The sequence below is a fragment of the Prosopis cineraria genome, unplaced genomic scaffold (genome assembly GCF_029017545.1).
Source record: "Prosopis cineraria cultivar Desert tree isolate PC_DT_omini unplaced genomic scaffold, ASM2901754v1 PC10, whole genome shotgun sequence".
NCBI classification, from domain to species: Eukaryota; Viridiplantae; Streptophyta; class Magnoliopsida; order Fabales; family Fabaceae; genus Prosopis; species Prosopis cineraria.
Window position 1 is genome coordinate 32,383,704 of NW_026555341.1, and position 23,852 is coordinate 32,407,555.

Genomic DNA, 23,852 nt, shown 5'->3' on the forward strand with positions numbered 1-23,852 from the left:
TTGCCTTTGGTAAGAAAGAAAAAACTTTATATTCACTATTAATGGACATTACTTGTTAATAGATGAATTTAAAGTTGTAAATTTGTGAACATCTAATTATAAAATTTAAATTTGCTGTCAAGATGAATCTTAGTCTTGAATATGTGGAGTAATAAATTCTGGACTTTGATTTATAAATAAATGAACCTATACTTATGAATATTTGAACTTTATTAAGTTGTAAATTTATGTAGTTGGCCATGATGAACTTGTTAACCTTAAGCAAAAATTTCACTACTAATTAACAATTACTTTGTAAATACATGAATTAAAGTTGTGAATTTATGAGCATCTAGTTATAAAAGTCTAAACTTATTGTCATGATAAACTTTAGTTCTAAATATATAAAGTCATAAATTCTAGACTCTGACTTGTGAATAGATGAACCTATACTTGTAAATATTCAAACTTTAAGTTGTAAATTTATTAACTTATCAACTCTAAATAAAAATTTCACTACTAATGAATAATTACTTATTAATAATATGAACTTAAAGTTGTGAATTTATGAACTTATAGTTGCAAAAATGAGAATTTGTTGTCAAGATAAACCTTCTAAATATATAAAGTCATAAATTCTAAACTTTCACTTGTGAATAAATAAACCTATACTTGTGACTATTTGAACTTGGCCAATGTGAAACTTTGTAACTCTAAACAAGAACTTCACGACTAATGAATAATTACCTGTTAATATATATGATCCTAAAGTTGTGAATATGTCAACATCTTCTTGTAAATTTGAGCTTTTACTTGCTATCTTTTCTCATTAAGGGTAATTATGTCTTTTCATTGTAAAACAGTTTTTCAAAAAGGGCCCAAAGGGTTGTAGAATAATTTCATACTTCATAATACATTGGGCTCCAAGTGCAATTATTTTTCTTCTGAAATCCCTCGATACGATTTTCCCTTTTTAAAATGATATTTAGATGTTAAAAGATGTGAAATTTATTACATAATCTATATTCCAAGTGATGTGAAGCAGTTGAAATTATTAAAACAATAAGAAGGATGAAGATTCCAATTGGCAATTCAGTTTATTGGTTAGATTGTCATCATTATTTTCTTTGCATATAAAAGAATAAGTGTGGTAAGCATGTCAACTTCGACGATTTTGAAGTCTCCACATACTTATGTCCTTCACGCTCATGCTTTCCCAGATAGAGATTACACTTTAAATTTTAAATTAAGTTATTAAAAATGTTAGGACGACAGACGTATCAGATAATATGATTAAAATATGATGTGTTCACACTGATTTAATTAATTAATTGACCCAAGATTATGAGACTATTTATATCCTCATTATAGTTGTTGACAAATTGTACTAGTAGTGTCTAGGGATCGGTTGTGTTTGACACATGAAAAAGAGATTTGAAGAGAGAAAAAATGGTGTTCTATCCAAAAAGAAGAGAAGAAGAAGAAAGAAAGGAAATGTGCAAGAAAGTCGCGCTACATAAAATTTTAAATGGCATGACTTCTTATAGATCTTTATATATATATATATAAAGATATATATATATATATATATATATATCGATTAACTTCTTAAACTAATTAATATAAACTGGTAGGCTGCATGGTTTGGTTTTCTATTTTAAACTCCACTTAAATGTACAATATTCATTCACTCTAATTTTCATTAATAATAGTTAATTGACAAATTACAAGTAGAACAAAATATTTTAAGTGGTGATTTGTCTTTCACTGCAAATTAAAGTCATCCCACCAACTTGCTCGATGGACTTAATGTTGGCGATTAAAGAGGTCACTTTGATAATATGGATTCGGTAAGTGTCATAATTAAATTCTCTCACCTAATGAGTGTTTCATATGACATGATAGATATCATTGATTCAATTGAATAGTTGTTGAAGATGTAGGCACAAAATACAGAGAAAATATAAAATGACACTGCTACTCCTTCCATCCCAAATTATAAGATAATTTTAAAAAAAATTCAGCGTTCCAAAATATATGACACTTTGATAAAACTAAGGTTTTATTAATGATACTTTTTCAATATTATCTTTCTCATATATTCTCTCTCTTTAATATTTTTTCATCAATGGAGTATTAAATAAAAGGCATTTTTGAGAGTTTATATTTTTGTTTTAAAAAAGTAAAGTTATAAAGTGTATTTAATAAGCTTTATTAATATGTGAGATTTTATTTAAAAATGTTTTATAATTTAAAATAAAGGGATTACCTTTTATTGTGCCCTATATGCCTTGGACTTAGTCAGAAACATACACACACATATATATGGAGAGAGAGAGAGAGAGAGCGAGTAAGAAGATGCAGATCGGAGAGAGTAAGGAAGCGAAGATTATAAAGAGCAAGCAGACGCGGATGAGAGAACAACGATCATGTTGACTGACAATAAGAGGATGGAAACAACCAAGTAGATGACTGAAAAAATTGAGAGGATTTGTAACACTACTCATCGTTTTATTTATTTCTGATCAAGTATGAATTTTCAAACTTCGATAAAATCTTATGACGTTAATAATGCGAGCACTCATTAGATGAGAAAATTTAGAATATTCATTAAAATCCCATATTTCCCCCTTCTATTTACTTCAGCCTCAGCATCCAAACATGAGAGACATGGCTCCCCCCAACCATAAAAAACAACACTAATTAATGACAAAGTTGGGTAATAAGGTTTACAAAATCGATCAAGTCCAATTTCTCTGCGGATTAAAAGGCTGCTGTTTCTTTTCCACCGTATGAAATCAAAAACTCACTTTCTGTTCACACACACACACATATAGAGAGAGAGAGAGAGAGAGCTAAAACCAGAAAAAAAAAAAAGAAAATTTGGAGACAAATTAAATCAATCATGCCCACAAAATACGTTGTTGGTATCAACAAAAATTGCCGGGAAAATGATGGTCATCGAAATCTATGGAGGCGATTGCAAATTGGAAGAGCTCTCAAGCATTTGGCGAAGATGGGAAGCTTCTTCTTTAAGCTTAGCATTCTCCTGAAGAACCCTATCATGTGACTCTAACACATGTTTCAGTCTCTGAACAAGCTCCTGGTTCTCCGTTCTGAGTCTGATCATCACCCAATTCAGCACCTCCATGTGCCTCTTCTTCCTCATCCTCGACCTTCGAGCCGATTCTCTGTTCGATACCATTCGCCTCTGCTTCTTCTCCTCGGCTTCATCCGAGGTTGACGAAGAAGGAAAAACAACGTTAACAAGTTCTTGATGATGATGATGATGATTTGTTGCAGCTGAGAGTGTATTTACGTTAAGGTTCTGGATAATTTCGTTGTGGGGAAGGAAGATGTTGTTGAAGTCTTGCGAGATTAGGCTGTGGCTGATCATGTGGATCTGCAAATTTACTAGAAGATGATGATGGTGATGATTGTTGAAGAAATTAAGGTTCTTGTGTAATGGATTATTGAATATTATAGGTGGGATTTATAGAAGTTTCATGGCTAATCAAATTAAATATATAAATAAGTGGACGTGCACAGCACGTGCACATGTGTTCGTTGAATGAACAGTTGGAACTTTTGTTAAAAAAAAAAAAGGTATAAGGAGAATTTACTTCTAATTAACACAAATATCTGATTCCACCTAAATTAATTAGATTCTAATTAATTTTAATAAAGTAAATCAAACAGATTGGCTAGATCTAAGAAAGTCTTGACATGTCCTTAACACGCGCAACACACGTACGCACACGTCTAAAATGATTACATTAGCTGTGAAAAAAAAAAAAATTCATCCAAATGACCATATGTCCTTTTAAATGATAATTAAAGTCCATTAACACATTTAATCTCAATTTTGATTATAGAATCGGTTGTAGTAGTTAAGTTATAATGGTTAAGTTTTTGATAAGATTTTCTAAAAAAATAAGTTGTAGATATCGATTCAAAAAATTGTTGATAAATTAAAATCATTTAATATTTCTATATGTTATTGATTAAAAATCTTTTTTTTTTACAAATTATATATTTAAACTAAAATATTAAAATCTAAAAACTTTTGAATAAGATAAATTAATTAAATTTAAATCCAAGATTTGTTGATTTAATTTTTTATCCTGGTGAATCATAGCAAAATGAAGTTAGGTGATTCCCCATTATGGAAAAATTAATGAGATAAGGTTGAATTGATGTCCAAGGTATAATTTATATAGGTGAATAAAGAATAAACTATATGACCTTAGACATAGTGGCCATGAAAGAAGATCAAAGAAAAGAACATTCCTGATATGCCATGGAAATTTGGAAGAGGATTCTCGTGTCATCATTTCCCATCCTTTTTAGATTGTTAGGTTTTCATCATTTAAATAAGTAGTTGAAGGATCGAATTTCAATCCTTATATATGAAATAACTTATAGTTGGGAGAGCGGCATATATCCTTTACCCTTGGTACCACTCGAGGAGATAATTTATGATGTCAAGCGTAGACTCTACTCCTTATGCTAAAAAAAAAAAAAAATCTAGCTACCTCCATTTATGCCCTCCATCCAATCGAAATATTATTTGAAACAAGTAATAATTATATCTTGAGATTTGGAACATGATATATCTTTAAAAAGGTTTTTTGTTTTTTTTGGTAAGATATTTTGTTTTTTAACTTTATTTTTAAATTATTCATAATAAATTTTAGCAATCTGAATATCATTATTTATCCTTTTATAATTTAACATTTTAATAATAATTTTGTAAGAAATCAAATTTAAAAATGTAAGCGGTATTAAACGGAGGGTAAAACTGGAAAAGAAAAATAATTTTTTTATATAGTAATATAATTATTCCTATATACATTGATTTTACTTTTTCCCTGATTTTTTTTTTCTATGAGAGAACAAGTAAGGACAGAAGAATTATATATTTATAACAACGTGATGGATAAGATATCTACCAATACACTCCACAAAAAGAACTTTAGGTGAAATACCATTATCAATTACTTTAGTGAATTTTCTTCCTCTACACAACTTTATTACTTCTACATTCTTCCTCTATTTTCAAAACAAGATAGCTAGACCTTTTAAATTAGGCTATGGAGCACGTAAACTGAAATAATATAATTTTAAGAATCGAATTATATATATTTAATGAATTTTTAAGATATAAATTAAAAGTGCATGCCTACATGGTCCTTATTTTATTGTTAACTATATAAATTATTTTACTAGGAATATGATGCAAAGTAAAAGTACTGTTCCAACTACCAATTTTTTTTTATTTGACCGTAAATGTATTAGTTGAGTAAAAAATTAAAATATATATATATATATATATAAGTTCGAGACCATAGAGAACTTATCTATATTAAAGATGAGTAATGTATGCTCATTCTTAAGATGAGTTAAAATTCCGCATTATTTTTGTGTACTAAATAAAAATATAAGTTTGATTATATTTAAAAAATCAATTGAAAAGAAAATCTCATTTGAAAACATATTTTTTTTATCATTAATCACTACCTATGTACCATCAGTGATCATTCATCATTGCTGACTCTCACCCCTTGATTATCATTTTTGCTAGCCACTATTGACCATCACCATCAGCCACTCCTTGCTAGCCCTTATATATTGACTATCACCATTGGCCGCCCTTGCTTGCCACCATTGATCACTGGTATAACATCTTAATCTTCAACCTAGGAATTTTAAGTTATTAGAAGGATAGAATGGTAATTTCAAGTGAATTTTTGACTAATGATGTTTATGGGAGATTAATATAGTTTTTGGATCCTTTGATAGCCTTAAAAGAGGGCTAGGTCAAAATTGGAGCAAGCCGTGGCACAGAGGAAGGTTTCAAATGTGAAGGGAACTATCTGTGCCATATACTGCTGTACACATACACAATTATGCGTTTTATCAATCATGAAACATACTTGAAATCTAAAGTGGGATAAGTGAAATTATGAGGAGGCAATGGGAGACAACTTGTGATTGCTAGGGTATGATCTTAAAGGTATCTTGGAGGCACATTGGGCTTACCACACTTTGGGTAAGATTCCATTTCCTCTCCCTCTCCCTCTATGTGAATTTCTAATGTTTTTGGCTATGGTTGAGACTTAATTTTGTTTCCTTTAGTTGTAGACCAAAACCATTGATTTGCTTAAGGTTTTGAAGAGTTAAATTAAGCCTCTAACCTTAGGTTTATAGATTTTACGGTGATTTAAAATTTTTGACTAGGGTTCACACTAACCCTAAGTGAGAATTTGAGGTTTTAGGGCAATATAGATAGTTGGTTGATGATTTTGGTATGTTTGAATGCTAAATAGGATTGTTAGAGTGTTTTGAAAGGGTTGGTGTTATTATATGAAGATTTTGGGTGTTATGGGTACTTGAAATCTAGTGATTTTGAGGTTTTATCGAAGTGATAATTGATAATTATCGATTAATTGTGTAGATCGAGTATTGCTCAAGCTTTATCGTGCATATAAAATGTGTGGAGCTAATATTGAACTACGGTAATCCTTTTATGTGACAAAGGTTGAGGTAACGAAATAATTTACACTATTTGATTATATTATTTAATTGTTTGTGAGTAAATATGTTAAATTGCTGCGTGAGATTTGATAACTTTGTATATAGCAAAATGTGATTTTATGCATATAAAACAAATTGCAAACAATGAAAGTGGCAAAAGTTTTATAAGGATTTAATAGGAATTTGATATGTATATGTGTTATAAATGAGATATATAAGTATGATTAGGAGAGAGGGTGGAAGTTCACTTGTAGAAAGGAGTAGTGAAAGTTCATATGACTTGTATCTCCTTAGTGCTTAGTAAGGCATAATGTTGGAGATTATCTTCTTAGTATCCAAGTGAAATATGGCGTTGGAGATTGATGCTTCTTAGCATCAGTGATACGGTGTTGGAGTAATGACACCCTGATTTGTGTACGATAAGGGGAGATCATAGTTTGAAAGTGAGATAGGACACCTTTGGCTAGGTAATCCTACCACTAAAGGTGATCTTGAGCCATTATAAATGTGCACTTAGTCCAAGAGCCTATGGTTTCAGTCAGGGTGATATGAAGACTCGAATGGTAGAATGATCATGCTAACTTGTGTTCATAAAAATGATATGTTGAAATATATAAAAGATTATTTTTGAAGTATATAAGCTTTACTTGCTTTTGGTTGTGCATGTTAATTGATAGTGGTAAAATTATTCTATTATTGAGATGTTCATCTCACCCCCGTGGTTATATTTTATAAGTGAGGACTCTGGTAAAGGCAAGGGGAAGGAATGGACAATCGAAGAGTAAAGAACATCGTTATATAGCTCTTCTCTTTCCTCATTTTGGGTTTTTATAATGAATATGTCTGAGGTTATGCCAACTTAGGATCATTACTTTTTTTTTGCTATCACTTATATGAAACTCTATGTAATGTGTGTGTATCTCGGCCTAAAATTGTGATACCTGTGGATAAGTGAGTGTGAATGGCCAAGATATTAGTATAAGTGATTCATTGTGTTAACTGTGTTAGAATAACCAAAATGAGTTTTATGCTGAATTTTATCTACCCTTTTGTATTGCTGAGAATTGGGGGTTTAATGGTCATTTTGAGTATGAATGGTTATTTTTATAATATGATTGGCCATGTATGTTATGGGTGGTCCATTTGAGTTAGTCCAAGTGATTCTGAAGCTAATGGCATTTGGTAGTGTGCAATGGACACCTTTAAATGTGTTTTGATGTGAAAACAGACCATTTTGAGTTTAAGTGTCCATTTTTTTTTAATGGATGATTATTTGAGTATAAGATTGGTGTTATTAGTTAGAGGGCTCAAAGAGCTTCGTGTGGACATTTGAACTGCTCATATTGGATGTCAGATGGTGAAATGGTGCACTCCAAAAATTCAAAGTGTTGTCATGACAGCAAGTTGCTGTCATGATAATGGGATTGTGCCACTGCGTAATTTATGCTAAGAGACTCATCCCTCTGTGTCATCCATCGTAGCCGGTGTGGCCTGCACTATAGAGGAAGGGCTAGTTTTTAGAGAAATTCCAATTTTCTTCTATTTATTTTTAAGTGCTATTTGCTCCTATGCTTCCATTATCCTATTTGATTTATTTTAAATCATAGTTTGAGCTCAAAGGACTATTGAAAAAGGATTTTTTTTTATCCCAGTATTTTAAATTAATTACTTTTAAATCCAAGGGTTGTGATAACTTTTACTTGAAATTTTAATTAATTTGAGTTATCACAATGGTGTGTTAGAGTGTTGTCCTGGTAACGTCAAGGCGAACATTACAACTAGTATTGGCTACTTCTAACAACCATTACATATCGATCACCACCATCAGTTGTTTGGCAGTAGTTGCACTGTTACAAGATGGACTTTTTACAATGATTATTTTGAATTTTTTACGTCGGTTATAAAGGGTAGTTAAAAAAAGGGTAGTGGAAAGTATACTTTCCACATCATTTATTACAAAAAACTGATGTGGAAAGTGGACTTTTCACTTTTCACATTGGTTAATAGAAATAACCATTGTGAAAAGTGAACTTTTCAGAATGGTTATTTGCAGAAAATTAAAACCGTTGTTAAAAGTTTGATTTTTTAAAAAAATTGATTTGTTTTTCTTGACATCCATAATTTTAAATTTGTAAATTTTATAGTTTATATAGCAATGCAAACAGCCAGCCAATAGATTCACAATGAATATTCAAATATACTATATATTTATAAAATAAATTAAAATAATATTTTCTCCATGTAACTAATATGTTAATCTATATATATAATTGTTCAATTATTAAAATACTATAAAATTTTGTTCAACCTCTCTTCACTTTGAAAAGTACTTTTGGAGAAGTTATTGAGTCAAAACATCTCGAATGCCATCAATCTCTTCTCCATTATAAGGTTCCTTATATTCAAAAATGTAAATAATAAAATTTATTAGAATAATACTTTAAGGAATTAAATATAAGAATTTAAACTAAAATAAAAAATAAAATACCTTTTGTAATCTTTCAGTACTCCCAACTTGAACTATCTTATACATATAACGAATAATATAATATCTGCATTCCGTGCTTCCTGGCTATATATGGCACTAAAATAAATCAAAATTTAAAAACTAAATATGAGGGATAATTAAATATGATATTTAAAGGTTCATATATACTTACATTCGAGTAAATCCATTCCACTAATGATTTTTACTTGCGTTCCCCAAACGTAAGCATATAATATGTCTCAAGTGCACTATTATTATTTGTAAATGAATACATTGCAAAAGTATAAATATCTCATGAAATAAAGTTTTATATAAATTAAAACTTACTTGTTGAAAATCTATATGAGCTCTTCACTTAGTTTTTGCCCAAAGAACAAAACCAATATACTTCATTTTGATTCGGGCAAAGAACACAAAGTGATCAATGATAATTACATCATATAAAAATTTAAATTGGTATTAAATAACCCGAATATATACACACACATATACATGCATGAGTAATAAATACTTGCCTATCAATAATTGGTGCTAGATAATATGACAATTTCATATCTGATATAAGATTTATCACATATATCATCCTTCTATATACTACATTGTGAGCTTTCTACACAGTTTTTGGACATAAAAATCCAAATGTGTATTGTTTTCCTATTACACAACAAATATTGTAGAGGTACCTATCATTAAAATGATATTAAAATGTTAGTAGTACGAAAATGAAATGGAAAAAAAATGAAGTATATAGAAAAGTTATAATATTTCCAATTTAGCCCATGATATGTCTAACTCCTTTAAATCTAGAAACTTCTTAAGATCTCTCTTATTGAATCCAAAATCATATCCCCTTTCCATAACTATGACCCCTAATGGCATTTTAATAGTGATGCCTTCTATTATATCTTTGTAAATTTCATATAATTGTGCCAAGTAGGCAAATTTAATAGCATTTTGAGGTTCCTGTTAAAATGTAAAATGAATGAGTTATATAGGTATTTAATTAACTCAAAGAAAATAACATAATATTAACTTGCTATTCACCTCTGGCAATGTTGCATCGATTTCTGACACAAGATGTTTAGGCTATAGAATGAAAGAGTATTTTTCTTGGCCTATTGTTGCAATCTTAGAAGTAGGAAATGGCATATGTATATTATTCTCACCCTTTTGAACACGTGTAATGTAATATCCTCCTCCTTTAGTCCCATAATTAGACTCAAATCCCAAGTAATTAGGGAAGTGAGGCAATAGTAAATATCAAATATAAAATTCTCGTTAGTTAACAAATTAGGAACCCCAAGTTTATAAAACCAAAATTAATTCAAGTCTTGCAAAGAGGCAAATCAAAGTTCGCAAATATGCGAAAGCAAGTGATCATTTCATAAGTAAGTGCATTTGTGTAAGAATTTGAAATAAGAAAAATTTTGAAAAATTTTAAGGCATGCACCACAACTTGTTGTACATGCGTCGTAGCATGTTCGCCTCTATGACACCTATTGCGGCTCATGACACCATGCGCTGCAGCACAAATGCATGAATTTTGACAGTGAAATCTGCTGTCAATTTGACAGCATCAAGGCCAACTTCCAACGCGCCCTAAATCTTCGTGCGACGTCTAAATGACATAAACTAGGAGTCTACAGGAAGCTCTTTCTGAGCCCTAACTAATGGCATTGGTCTCAGGCCCAAATTCTTTTTAAAACAAGAATTGGACACTCTTTTCAAAACTTATGCCTTTACAATAAATTTCACAAAATTCAAGTGTCCTAACCAAAACTAAAGACCATAAGCCACCAACAACAATGCGACCAATACAAATCATCAAAACCAACTCATGTAGCACCATAACACAAGAGATAATTCAAGATAAGATTTCCACTACTCAACCCCTTGAACTCAAAAATCTAAAAGGGGGGAGTTTACCACAATTTCCATCAAGATTTCCTAAGACATCACATAATATCTACCACCCTCACTTGCATTAGTATTTTGGCCCTGTTGTCATAACACAATATAAGCAATTCTCTCCTTAAGGCCTAAAATACCATCACAATTTACATTCACTTAATGCAAATAAATAACAAAAAGGAAAATCCTAATTAGCAATCGAAATTGTCATACACATAAATTACCCAAACATAAGGAGGCCTATTACAAAAGACACACGGTCCTAGGCCTCAGGTTGTTTTCCTCTATCTCCACCTCTAGAGCTATTTCTTATAATATTGAAGATAACGGGGTGAGTACAACTACTCAGTAACTAAAGTCTGATTAGCCCATACTAATGCATGACATCTAGTTTAAATGCAAGTGGCAACTAATATTAATACTCTAACCTATATGAGACATTTAAAAACTTAATATTCACAATTCAACTCACATAATAGCAACTACTTAAAAAATATCGCTTTTAGCACTTGTCATAGAGATAGAGTTGATCAAGTAAATTATTAACAAGCATAATAGCAAAAATTAATACTCAACTTAAAATGTCATTATTATGGACTCAAGATAGACAACAAGTGTCTTTAATCACTATATGCATGATCACACCTCTTTTATCACCTCCTTATTCCTTTGACACGAAACCATGGGCTATAACTCAATGGGATAGTCAATATTGTTTAACTTCCCTAGCCTAAATACTTGTGAGGGGATTACCTGGCTAAGGCATACCAAATCACTTATGGATCACAGTTTCCTCTATTTCTCACACTATGAGTTGTCAAACACCCTAGACTAGCTTCCTCATTAAACTGGTGGATAGCTAGCTAGGTTCGAGTCCCTCATTGAACCAGGAGAACAGTCCCTCATTGAACTAGTGAGACAGTAAGGATAGAATTAATCTAGGAAATCTATAACACGGATGGGACCTTACCATGTGGATTTCTCATATACTCCACTTCCTAAGCAAACTCCCGCCTCTTAAGATCATGCAATGGACATTCATACCATAACTCACACATATACAATTCATAAAACTTCATACTATCATTTTTCATTGAACTTTATCATTACACAATCATTGGACTTCTCAAACACATTTTATAGAACTTCAAAACCTAACAAGTCCTTGAACTCCTAAATCACAATTATTGTACCTCACACTTTTAAAATCATTAAATTTCATCATTACACAATCATTGAACTTCTCAAACACATTTCATGAAACTTCAAAACCAAATAAGTCATTGAACTCCCAAATCACAATCATTGTACCTCACACTTTTAAAATCAGTGAACTTCCCTATTTACAAATATCATTAAACTCCTCATAAATAAAGATTCATTTTGCTTCTTAATTTGTAAAAATTATTGTACTCCCAATAAACATTAATATGAAAAATTCACTACTATTGTTCTCAAGAAAAATTTTGCATCATAAGGCATAAAAGTCATAAATTTAATCTAATGGATTTCTTCACAATTTAAGCCATACTTGCATTTTCTCTAGTTTATACATTTCAATAATAATTCATAAATCAACAAACTAATAGACACACACAAGCATAAGATAGAATTCTTCCAGTTACCTCAAACCTTTGAGAGATCAAAGGTTTCACCCCTCAACTATTCACTCTTGAAACTTCTAAGAAGCTTGAATAGTACCAATAGTAGTTACACTACAAGCATTTACCATGCAAAACATCAATATTCATTTTGAGCTATTTTTCATTAACATTTCATCATTTTTTAATACTCAAGATTTTCTTTAAGCTCATGTAGAAGTACCCATAAGGCTTCTTAGCTTCCTTTAACTCTCATTAATAATATTGAGCTCTTAAATAGGCATTAATGAAGCCACATTATTCCCAAATACCAAATTTATGAGAATTTCAGACATTTAATGTTCTCTAACTACCAATCATCATAAGTTCATAAATATCAAGTTTACTTAGCTTAATCTACCCCTATTAACTCTATTTAAGTCAATAGGTTTGGACCCATAACCTCTATGGACCGAAAACCACCATTAGAAATCAAACCCTAACCTCTACCATCAATAAGATAAAAGAAGAGAGGAAGATTTAAGCTAGGAAGCTTACCTTTGGTGTTTATGAGCTCCAAATTACTCTCAACAATTATTTTCTACAAGCCCTAGTTCAGCTTTTTCGCCACTCTTTCATCCTCTTTTATTTTTCTCTTCTGTTTTACATCAGATTTGCAATTTATTACTGTAAAAATTTGACCATGCATCACAGTAGATGTACAATACATCGCGACGCATGGCATAGAAAGTCTCCTAGGCATGATGTTATGCATGCACTGTGGCAGACCAATCGCACGCCGCAACGCATGGTATAGAATTACTCCCTTTAAAATTTGTTCCTCTTCTATTCTCAGGTGACCCGATTCTCCTTCGAACCTGTGTTTAGAACTAAAATCAAGACCAAACAAGCCCGTTAGGTCTCTCTGGCCACACACCTCATAGATACACTTTATCAGTCTATTTAAGCTTAATTAATCTAGATTTAAAATTGAGGATGTTACATGTAATTATCACCCTAACTTGGTCCGCTTTAATCTTTTGATGGTGAATTATGGACCCAAACTTGTATATTTGACCTTTGAAAACAATACATTTTTTTAAAATCTCCAAATAAAGATAACAAGAAATTCCTTCGTTGTTATTTAGTACGGGAAGATCAGGATTAACTAGTGCCAGTACCATTGTTATCGATGGATTATGACTATCTTTCATGCTTGGTATAACAAGGGACATCGGGATGAAATGCAAATCTATGTTAAATTAAATTAAACATAAATATATGTTAAATTAAATTAAATACAAACCTAGGGTGTACGATTAACTCCTAGAACTGTCATGCCAATAACTATAGATTTTATCTCATCATGAAGTTGGGCCATCATGTCTTCCCAAAATAATTCATGAAACTCCCACTTGACCTCTTATCGAACCTCAATTCTAATCTCTTATCTAACCTCTTATTGAACCTCAGCTCGAGTATCATCCCTAACATTGGCCACCAACTAATGAATCTCATCTCTAGACATACCTCTATAACAGCTTCGTGGAGTTGGTCCAAAGTACTTCTTGAGATCAAATCCTCTACTAAGACCTTGAACTTGACTGGGATGTTCTGGCTTTCCAATTACAATTAATAGAATATCCATCTTTTTCACTTAAAGTGAAGGAACTTTGAGAAACTTTCTCCTCAAGTGAATCCTATAATATATGAGCTAAATTATTGCTTAATCTTCAAAACTAATTAGTCATAAATTTAAATTTATTTAACTATTTATGATCTTTTCAGTAACTACAGAAGCCTCTGGAGTGATATACTCACCTTTCTTGATCCTGCCAACCTTCAATTTTCTTTAAAGGGTTAGCCATGGTGGGGGCTGAACAAATAACAATGGGTTTGATTTTGCTACTTCCTCCATTTATTTTTAATCTTTCTCAATTAATTTTTTCTTAACTTTTCTATATCCCCTACAAGACATGTAATGAGGATATAGATTTTGTGATTGTATTGCTTTATTTACTATGCTTATTTTCTGTGCAAATGAAAACAAATTAAATCAGTGAATCATATAAAACAACATTAGATAGAAATTAAGTGATAGCTTATCACGTAGAATTCAAGGTCATTCCAAGATGCCACAAACTATCTCCAAGTGTCTTGATCAAGAAAATTATACTCTTGACATAGATCTTGACCTACCTTCTCCCATTTGCACGGATGTACTCTCTAGTCAATGTTGACTTAAAATCTTTCCATTACTTAGCAACATTCTTTAAGTAATGTTTATTCATATCAGTAGTAGCAGGAATATCATAATTTACATGCACAATAATTAAGTATTAAATAAGTTAAAATTTTTAAGAAATATTACAAAAATAACAACTACAGATGTTTGTGATACTCACCATAATTTCTTTCCAAACTTGATCTTTAATAGCTTACGGCACTTGTCTCCAATCGTTGTATAAGATACTAATTTTACCATGAGCTTGAAGGCCAATGAAATTGATAAATTGATCTCCCTTAGCACCAAGTGGAACAAAATCAAAGCTAAGTTCAACATGTAACCTCTCTATAGTCCCATGATGTATAGCCAACTCTCTCAATTTTGTCAGGCCTCTACCCCTTTTCTTACTAGGTGAATTAATGGGATTATCACCTCCTCCAAAATCCTCCATATGCCTGTTGCAAACAAAATAAGATAGATAAATCAAAGACATAAAAATATAAGTAAAAAAAAAGCAAGATCAAATATATAAAAAAGCAAATGAATTAAAATAATAAACAAAAAAACTATTACTTTATTCATTCTCCAAAATTCCTTCACAATGATCATCTCTAAAGGCATATTCATTATGTGTCTCATCTACTCCACTTGATTGAAATGGACTTATTGTGAAAGGTGGAATCTCATCAACATCAAAACTAGAGTCATCATCACTATCTACTTCAACAATCCATCTTTTGCCTTGAAGAACAATAGACAGTTGCTTATTTGTTGGATCGGTCACATAAAACACCTACTTTACTTGATTTCTAAAATAAAGGACTCATCAATATAACCCAACTTATTGAGATCTATTAAGGTAAACCCATCAATCTTGTCTATTTGAATGCCACTCATATGAGCCCACTTACATTTGAATACTACAATTTTGAACTTGGTGTAATTAATCTCCCAAATATCTTCAATAATTCCACAATAGGGTATGGGTGCCCATTTTAGGTTTTTATCTTTTGAACTAGAAAAATGTTGAGCTTCAGCCACCACCATCACTCCACTATTTTATATAATACTTTTTTCATCTTGGGCTTTCATATAGAATAAATAACCATTTATGTCAAACCCAGCCTAACATACAACCTCAAAATGAAGCTCCTTAGTTAACCATTTTATCGTATCAAACACGTTAGGCTCATTGCAAACCTTTTCCTTGAACCACTTACAAAATGTCTTATTATGCTCATTAGCTAGTTATATATCATTCTTTTTTGGGTTTTTTTCTTTAACATTTTCTTATGAGTATCTAAGTAACATTGGACTTTTTCCATGTTATTCAAGATGTAAAGATGAGCTTACAACACCTCTTCACAATACATACTCTTCATTTTAACCCCTTGTGTTCCCTTACTTATGAGACTACTCCCCTTATGGTGAGATTTTGGAACTCCAATAGCCTTTACCCTATTTAGGTATTCCATACAAAACTCTACATCCTCTTCTGCAACAAATCTTTCAACAATAGAGGCCTTAGGATAATATGGATTCTTCGAATATCCCTTTAATATACGCTCAAATGGACACATCCATCTAAGATAGGTAAAACTGCAAAGCCTTATTTCCCTCACCAAGTGAACAATTAAATGTGCCATAATATCTAAAAAGCCATAGGAAAGTACATTTCTAGTTAGCACAAAATGATATAATCTTCGTTTTCCAATTCATCTAACTTATTAGAATCAATGACTTTGCTGCAAATACAATTAAAGAAACTACATAACCTTGTAATTGTATGCCTCACATCATCTCTCAATATGCTTTGAATAGCCATTGGTAATAATTGTTGCATCAGTACATGACAATCATGAGACTTGAAGCCTATTAACTTCAAATCTTTCATCAACACAAGATTTTTCACATTAAAAGAATATCCTTAAGGCACTTTAATACCATGTAAATACTCATAGAAGCTTGCTTTCTCCTTTTTTAAAAGTGTATAGGCCGTAGGAGGCAGATGAGTACTCTTTTCCTCTTCTTGTTGAGCAAATAATCGCTCTCTTATTCCACTTGGTCAAGTCTATTCTAGCATTTATCTCATCCTTAGTCTTTCTATTAATATGTAGGAGTGTGCCCACAAGACTATCACAAAAAATTTTCTTCATATGCATCACATTAAAATAATGCCTCACATTAAGACACTGCCAATATGAAAGATCAAAGAAGATAGGCCTCTTTTTCCATAAATTCTTCTCACTTGTAATCTTTTGATTCTTACCAAAGGTTACATTAATCCTCTCCACCCGTTGGTAAACTCGCTCCCTAGTTAATGCTTTTAGAGAAAAATCATACTCTTGTGAGCCATTAAAAGCCTTTTTCAATCTGCAATAAGGGTGGTACCAACTAAGAAATCTCCTATCACTAAGGTAGACTACCTTTTTTCTGTGTTTCAGATATTGAGAGTATATGCCTTCTTCATAAATAGGACATGCTTTATGGCCATTAACACTATACCCGAACAAGTTTTCATATGCAAAAAAGTCATTTATCATGTAAAAAATTATGACACGTAGTCTAAAGAACTGTTACTGGTAAGCATCGACACCCTTCTCCTACATCATCTTCAAATCTTCAATCAAGGGTGTCAAGTAGGCATCAATATTGTTTTTGGGTTGTTTTAATTCGAAGATCATCATGGTCAACATAATGTATCTGCATTTCATACACAAAGAGGTAGATTGTAAATTACTAGGAGAACTGGCCACGTACTATATGTGCTGCTGAGATTACCGAAAAGGTTAATTCCATTCGTACAAAGTCCAAGTCAAAGGTTTTTTGAATTACTAGCAAAATCAGGAAACTTTTGATATATCATCTTTCGTTGTGGAGAATTGGCTAAATTTTAAAGTTTACCATCAGATATTTTCCCATCAAAATGCCATCTTAAATGTTTTGATTCTATGGCATTAAGAAATGAACACTCAAATCATGGTATTATTAGAAGATACTATAGCAACTTTGAAAATGAGCCTTTTATGATCTCATTACCATCACCACTTACGTCTTTCTTTACTTTATCTCATGATGCCCCATATATCGGACATCTATGTAACCTTCAAATTCCTTTTTGTACAACATACAATCATTATGGCAAGCATGTATTTTCTTATACTGCATACCCATCTAGCACAAGATTTGTTTTAGCCTCATAGTGACGGTTGGGAAGCATATTACCATCAGGAAACATATCTACCAAACATTCAAGCAACCAAGTAAAACTCATATCAGTCCATCCACATCTCGCTTTCAAGTTGACTAATCTCAATACACCTATCAAACGTGTATCTTGGAATTCATCCAAATACCATCAATTGTCTAACTATCAAATATAAATTTTGTAAAAATTAAAAAAAAGTTTTGTAAAATTTTCCCTTAAAATAGGACCTCCACAAATTTTAGCAACAATTTTCAAATAATATAATCCTAAGCAATTTCAAATCAAACTCCTAAACAATAACAATTTAAATGATATAATCCTAAGAATTTTCTAAACACATATATGTAACAATTTAAAAGAAAAAATACAAAAATTTAAAAATTTTGATTATATAAAAGCATATATATTTTATTAGTGCAATTATATATATTTGTTTATTAAATTATAAAAATAGAAAAAAAAATTCAACAGCATTTCCCCTTAAAATATGACATTCTAAAATTTCAACAATCAAATTTAACCCAAATCAAATCAAATCTCAAGCTATTTTTAAATTTTAATATAAATTTAGCAATATCAAATTTTCAACAACAAAAGAAAAATTTATAAATTTCAGCAACAATATCAAATTTGAAATATCAACAATTATAATTACAAATTCATAAAATTTCAATGTAAATCTATCCATCTAACATAAATATTTCAAAAATCAAAGGAAATAATTTGAAAAAAATAGAACTTACTTGGAATACCTCACGTGAAGAATAAGAAATAAAACTCAAATCTTCAACAATGGAAAAGGAAGGTTGGAGAAGAAATGTGAAATTTCAAAGCAATAAAGGATCAAAAATTGTTGAAGTAGATGAGCATTTAGCAACAATGAAAGAAGAAAAAAGAGCGAAGGAGGAGAAAAAGAGAGAGATCTCTAACCTGTAAAAATGGAGGAAGAAGAAAGAAGAAGGTAGAATGAGGGCTCTCGGGGGAAAATAAATGGACCCACGATGGCAATGATGATCGAATGTTCTAGATGGAGACAATGGAAGGAAAAGGTGTGACCTTTCAATGCTAGAGCAGAGAAATGCGAAACTAAAACTGAAATCCAGGTTCTGCGTGCAAACCAATGTGGTTTTATTTATTCACATTGATTCCTAGATTTTTCAAATTTTTTATTTTTAAAATTTTTAATGTTGGTTTTCACTAAAAATCGATGTTAAAAGGCATTAAGTTTTTTATTTTTTATTATTATTTCATGTTGGTTATATACAAAACCGACATGCAATGTTCAAAATAACCGACATTAAATTACTTTTTACAATAGTTTTTTGAAAAACCGACGTTAAATGTGTTCACTTTATTTACAAATAAGCCACTACCTTTTTTTAACAAGAGTTTTTGTAATAATCAATGTTAAAAGATGATGTTAAATACAATTTCTACAGTGGTGTTGATAGAGGTTTGTGTTGTCAATATATGTTGGTGGTTGGCCATGGCTAATAATGATGGTTGTTGGCTAAGGCATCCAATGTATCCAACAGTGGTGGTCAATGGCAATGATTAATGGTGATAACCAATGATAGCTATTGATGGTGGCTAACAAGTGATACTTTACAACAAGTAGAGGTTAGCTAGCTAGCAATAATCAATGGTAGTGGCTATTGGTAATAGGTCACAATTGAAGTGGTAGAAGATAGCAGCAATCAAGGGTGGTGCGGCCAATGGTAACAACGAGGAGGGATTGGCAATGGCAACCAATAATAGGTGACAATGGGGATGATAATAGCTTCATGTAATATGTTTTGAATAAGTAATTTTAAGATATTTCTATTTTTTAATTTTAAGATAAAATTAAAAATCATTTAAATTGAAAGCATCCACTCAAACAAGGTTTTTTAAAATTTTTCAAGTTTTAAAAAATAAAAATCAAACTTACCCTTAATAGTTCCATTACCTCATACCAAACATAAAAAATTAGTACTAGCTAATCTTATTCCCAATCTTACCTTACTAATCTTTCATATCAAACAGGGCCATATAATCTGTAGTGACGCGCCTTTTGTTTGGTATCAAAGCCAATATTGGCTGTTGTTATGTGAATTGTCTCCACCCTGTTCTCCATTATTGGAGGCAACCCAAACTTTTCTCTCTCTTCAATTCCTCTAAATTTCTCTCTCTTTCTCTTTGTCTATTTTAATCAAATCAAGTCTGAGATTAGGTGACAAATTTTGCAGTGATGCAAACGAACAAGATAAGCTCTATGATTGTCATCCTTCCCTCACTCATTCAACATCAGGAGACCTAACCATGCACGTGTTTCATCAGATTTGGTTAATTATTTTATAGAAACTAATTAATGACAATTTAATATTTGATGCACACAACACGTGTATGTAATGCTTCTACAAGACGTGGCGTACTACGATCCTGATGGCATATTTGAGATCAAACCAACAATAATCTTTTGTCTATAAAAGATCTTTCATATCGCTAAACTACCAGACATTCTTGTCAATTAGCTATAACCTGTTTCTTTAGAATTTAAAAATAATTATGTTTATATAGCTTAGAAATTTTATAATGAAATATCATTTTATAGAGATTTTATTTAAAAAACATTATTTCATGTTTGGTTCCAATATAGTAATTAGTTATTTTTAAATTTTATGAGATCTAATTTGATTTGTTTATAAAAATAATTTATTATTTAATTATTTTAAAGTTTTATAATAGTTTTGTGTATCGTGTTTCTTTGAAACATTTTTTTTTATTTATCGTATTAGATATTTTAGAAAAATTAAAATTGATCTGTCAAAATAAAATCTGGACCACCGAGATGCATGTCTTATCTAATCCAAACGTGAAATTAAACACGCGCGCGCGCACGGATGAAGCTTGGAAAAAGATTAAAATAACGAGGGAAAAAATGCTGACGTCCACAACTTTATGGTAAGCAATAATAAATAAATAAATAAATAAAAAGGCACATAAAATTCCTCGGGAAGCCGGGCCAATGAAATTTTTTGGGCTCATTTAAATTGCAAAGCCCTTAGTAAGGAGGCCCAATATTTTAGCCCAAAATCCAAAAAGCTCAGCCCATGTAAGAACTAATGTAAACTTAAATCGCCCACATTTAAGTTTTTGGAATTCTTGCAAAAACTCTTTTGAAAGCTTTTGTAGAAACTATCTTTCAGTTTTAGGAAAACTAGTAATAAACTAGTGATGTTCCTTAATCACTAACAATTAGAATAAACAGATTTTTAATATCTTGTATGATTCTACAATATTTAGAAATTGAGACTGGTTTAATAAATTAACATGTAACATTGATAAGGAAAGCATCTTGCTTGATATACTAGACATTTTTTTACGCTCATTTTAACTTATCTATAATTCAAGTAGAGAACCTGTGTGTTGCATGGAAAGCTCTTGTAATTATTAATAAATAAGTTAAATCCAATGTGAATTTATTTTGGAACTTGTTCTCACCATTCCACTTGTATATTATTATTAATAATAGAAAAAAATATAATTGTTAGTCGCTGAATTTTTAGCATTTTTTTTTTTTGTGATAGTCTCTATATATTTTTTTTGTTTCATTGCTTCATGCAAGTTTCTTAAATTTCATCTGTCTACAATGTTAGTATTTATTGTGAGTAATAGAGTTAAATCTGTTAATGCGTGCATAATTATATTAATTTGATTGCTGAGTTAATAAAATTATGATGAGTTGAATATAGTATGAAAAAAAATAGTTGTTAACCTTTCTACCTAACAATCATGTAGCATGGCCCTTGAACAAGGATGACATGCGCAAATTGAGATTTAAGGTCATGCTTGTTATTTTTTGCCTGCTACTTATTTTTATACAATTTCTCATAATTTTAACAAGCCAATATAAAAAAGTATCATGTTTTTGTCCATATTAGTTACTATTAAGTCTTTATAGTTATGTTTAAAAATATAAGAATTAACATTGTAAACATATGAAACTTAATTAAGAGACCAGGAGTAATGAAAAATAATATAAAAACTAGTACCAAAATACGCTAAAAGCATATGAACCTAATCGAGTAATTATCATAATAATATAACAAAGTTAAGTGAATAACATATACTAAATACTAAATAGACAACAATAGTACAACATATCGTAATGATCACTGATCCTGCTAGGCAAAAATTATAGAGAAGACTGGAGGAACAATGATATTCAAATGGAAATATTCATTAATAGACAAGCTTAAGGCAATAGACATATCGGCTAAAGCTGATTTGAACCAAATAAAAGCATTTACAGCATAATTCATGAGAAACATAAAGAAGCATAGCAGATAGGTTAGAGAAAAGGGAGATAATTCATCAATAGTCCTTCCAGACGACAATATAAGATATTTTTTAAAATTTTTATTTTATCCAAAATACAAAACATTTGGTAGATGTTATGTATTCTTTTCCAATCACACCATTGTTTTATTGAGTAATGAATGAAGGTGTTTTGAATAAGTTAATGTTGCATTTGGATGGTAAATTTAAGTTGAGAATTTGTACTTAAAATTTTATATTTAAAATATCACATTTAAAATTTATAGACTTTAAATTTTTTGTTTGGACCTAAAGTAAAATTTTATATTTTATATTTTATATTTGAATCTAAAAGAAATTTGGATGACTGGTTAAAGCCAGCAGTCCCAATGGCCAACTTCCACTAAGATCAAACAATTAAAGCCGACAGAAATTGTAGCACCGACAATGATTGAAACGAGAGAGCCAACTTCCATCAGGACTGAACTGAAGTGACAACTAGGATCAGACGGCAAACTTCCATTAGGACTGGACCAATGATGAGGATTGGGACGGGATAGTCGACTCTGACCAAGAATGGACTAACAAACATAACCAAGATTGAATGGCTGACTTCCATCGAGATCAGATAGTTGAATCCTACAGGGATTGAACTGATGGTGAGGACTAGAACAAGATGGCTGACTTCCATTAAGAATGGAACCGACAACAGTGATTGGGACTAAACAACTGACTTCCACTGGAACTAGATAGCTGCCTTCCACTAAGATCGAACTAACCTTTATGACGAGGATCAGATGGGTGACCTCTACTGAGGTCGCACTGATAACGACAACGACAAGGACTAAATGACCAACATCCAATGGGACCAGATCGATAGAAACAATAAGGATCGCATGACCAACTTTTAACAAGACCATACTTACAGTGAAGACAAGGACAGGTTTGCTAACTTCCACCAGGACTAGACCGATGGCATTGACTGGGACCTAAAGGCCTACTTCAACTAGGACTAAACTGATAACGAGGACTAGGGCTGGACTTCCATCGACACTAGATCGACAATAATGACTAGGACTGAACGGCTAACTTTTATTAGGACTTGACATACATAAAGGCCAAGACATGATGGCCTACTTTGACCAAGACCAAGCCAACAATGATGAGGACTAGATAGCCCGCTTCTAATAGGACCGAATTGATAGTCATCCGCTCCCAGTCGTCGCCATCGTCGTTGGTCAGGTCCCCTCTTGGTCATTGCCATCAGTAGGGTCCCAGTGAAACTCAACCATCCGAACCTTATTGTCATTGGTCCAGTCCCCTCCCGCTAGTCACCATCTATCCAGTCCCATTAGAAGTCAGATGTCCAATCCCAATCGTTGCTACCTTCCTATCTTGATCATCATCGTCGATCCAATTTAGTCCCAATCATCGCTGTCGCTATCAATCCTACCCAGATGAAAATCGATCGTTCATTCAATGTCATCGCCATCGGTTTAGTCCCATTGGCAGTCAGCCGTTTAACCTTAGTGTCCACCATCAGTCTAGTCCTGGTTGTCGTTGTCATTGTCGATTGGGTCCACTCTTGATGATCACCATTGGTTTGATCCTAGTGGAAGTCAG

The 23,852-nt window shown here is 31.5% G+C and overlaps 1 protein-coding gene across 1 annotated transcript; it reads right to left on the reverse strand.

The window, feature by feature from the left end:
* Positions 1-2,947: 2,947 nt before the first annotated feature.
* LOC129322570 (basic leucine zipper 43-like) lies at positions 2,948-3,376 on the reverse strand. The gene has a single exon (XM_054968868.1). The coding sequence runs from the start codon at positions 3,374-3,376 to the stop codon at positions 2,948-2,950; it is 429 nt and encodes a 142-aa protein (XP_054824843.1).
* Between the last annotated feature and the right edge of the window lie 20,476 nt (positions 3,377-23,852).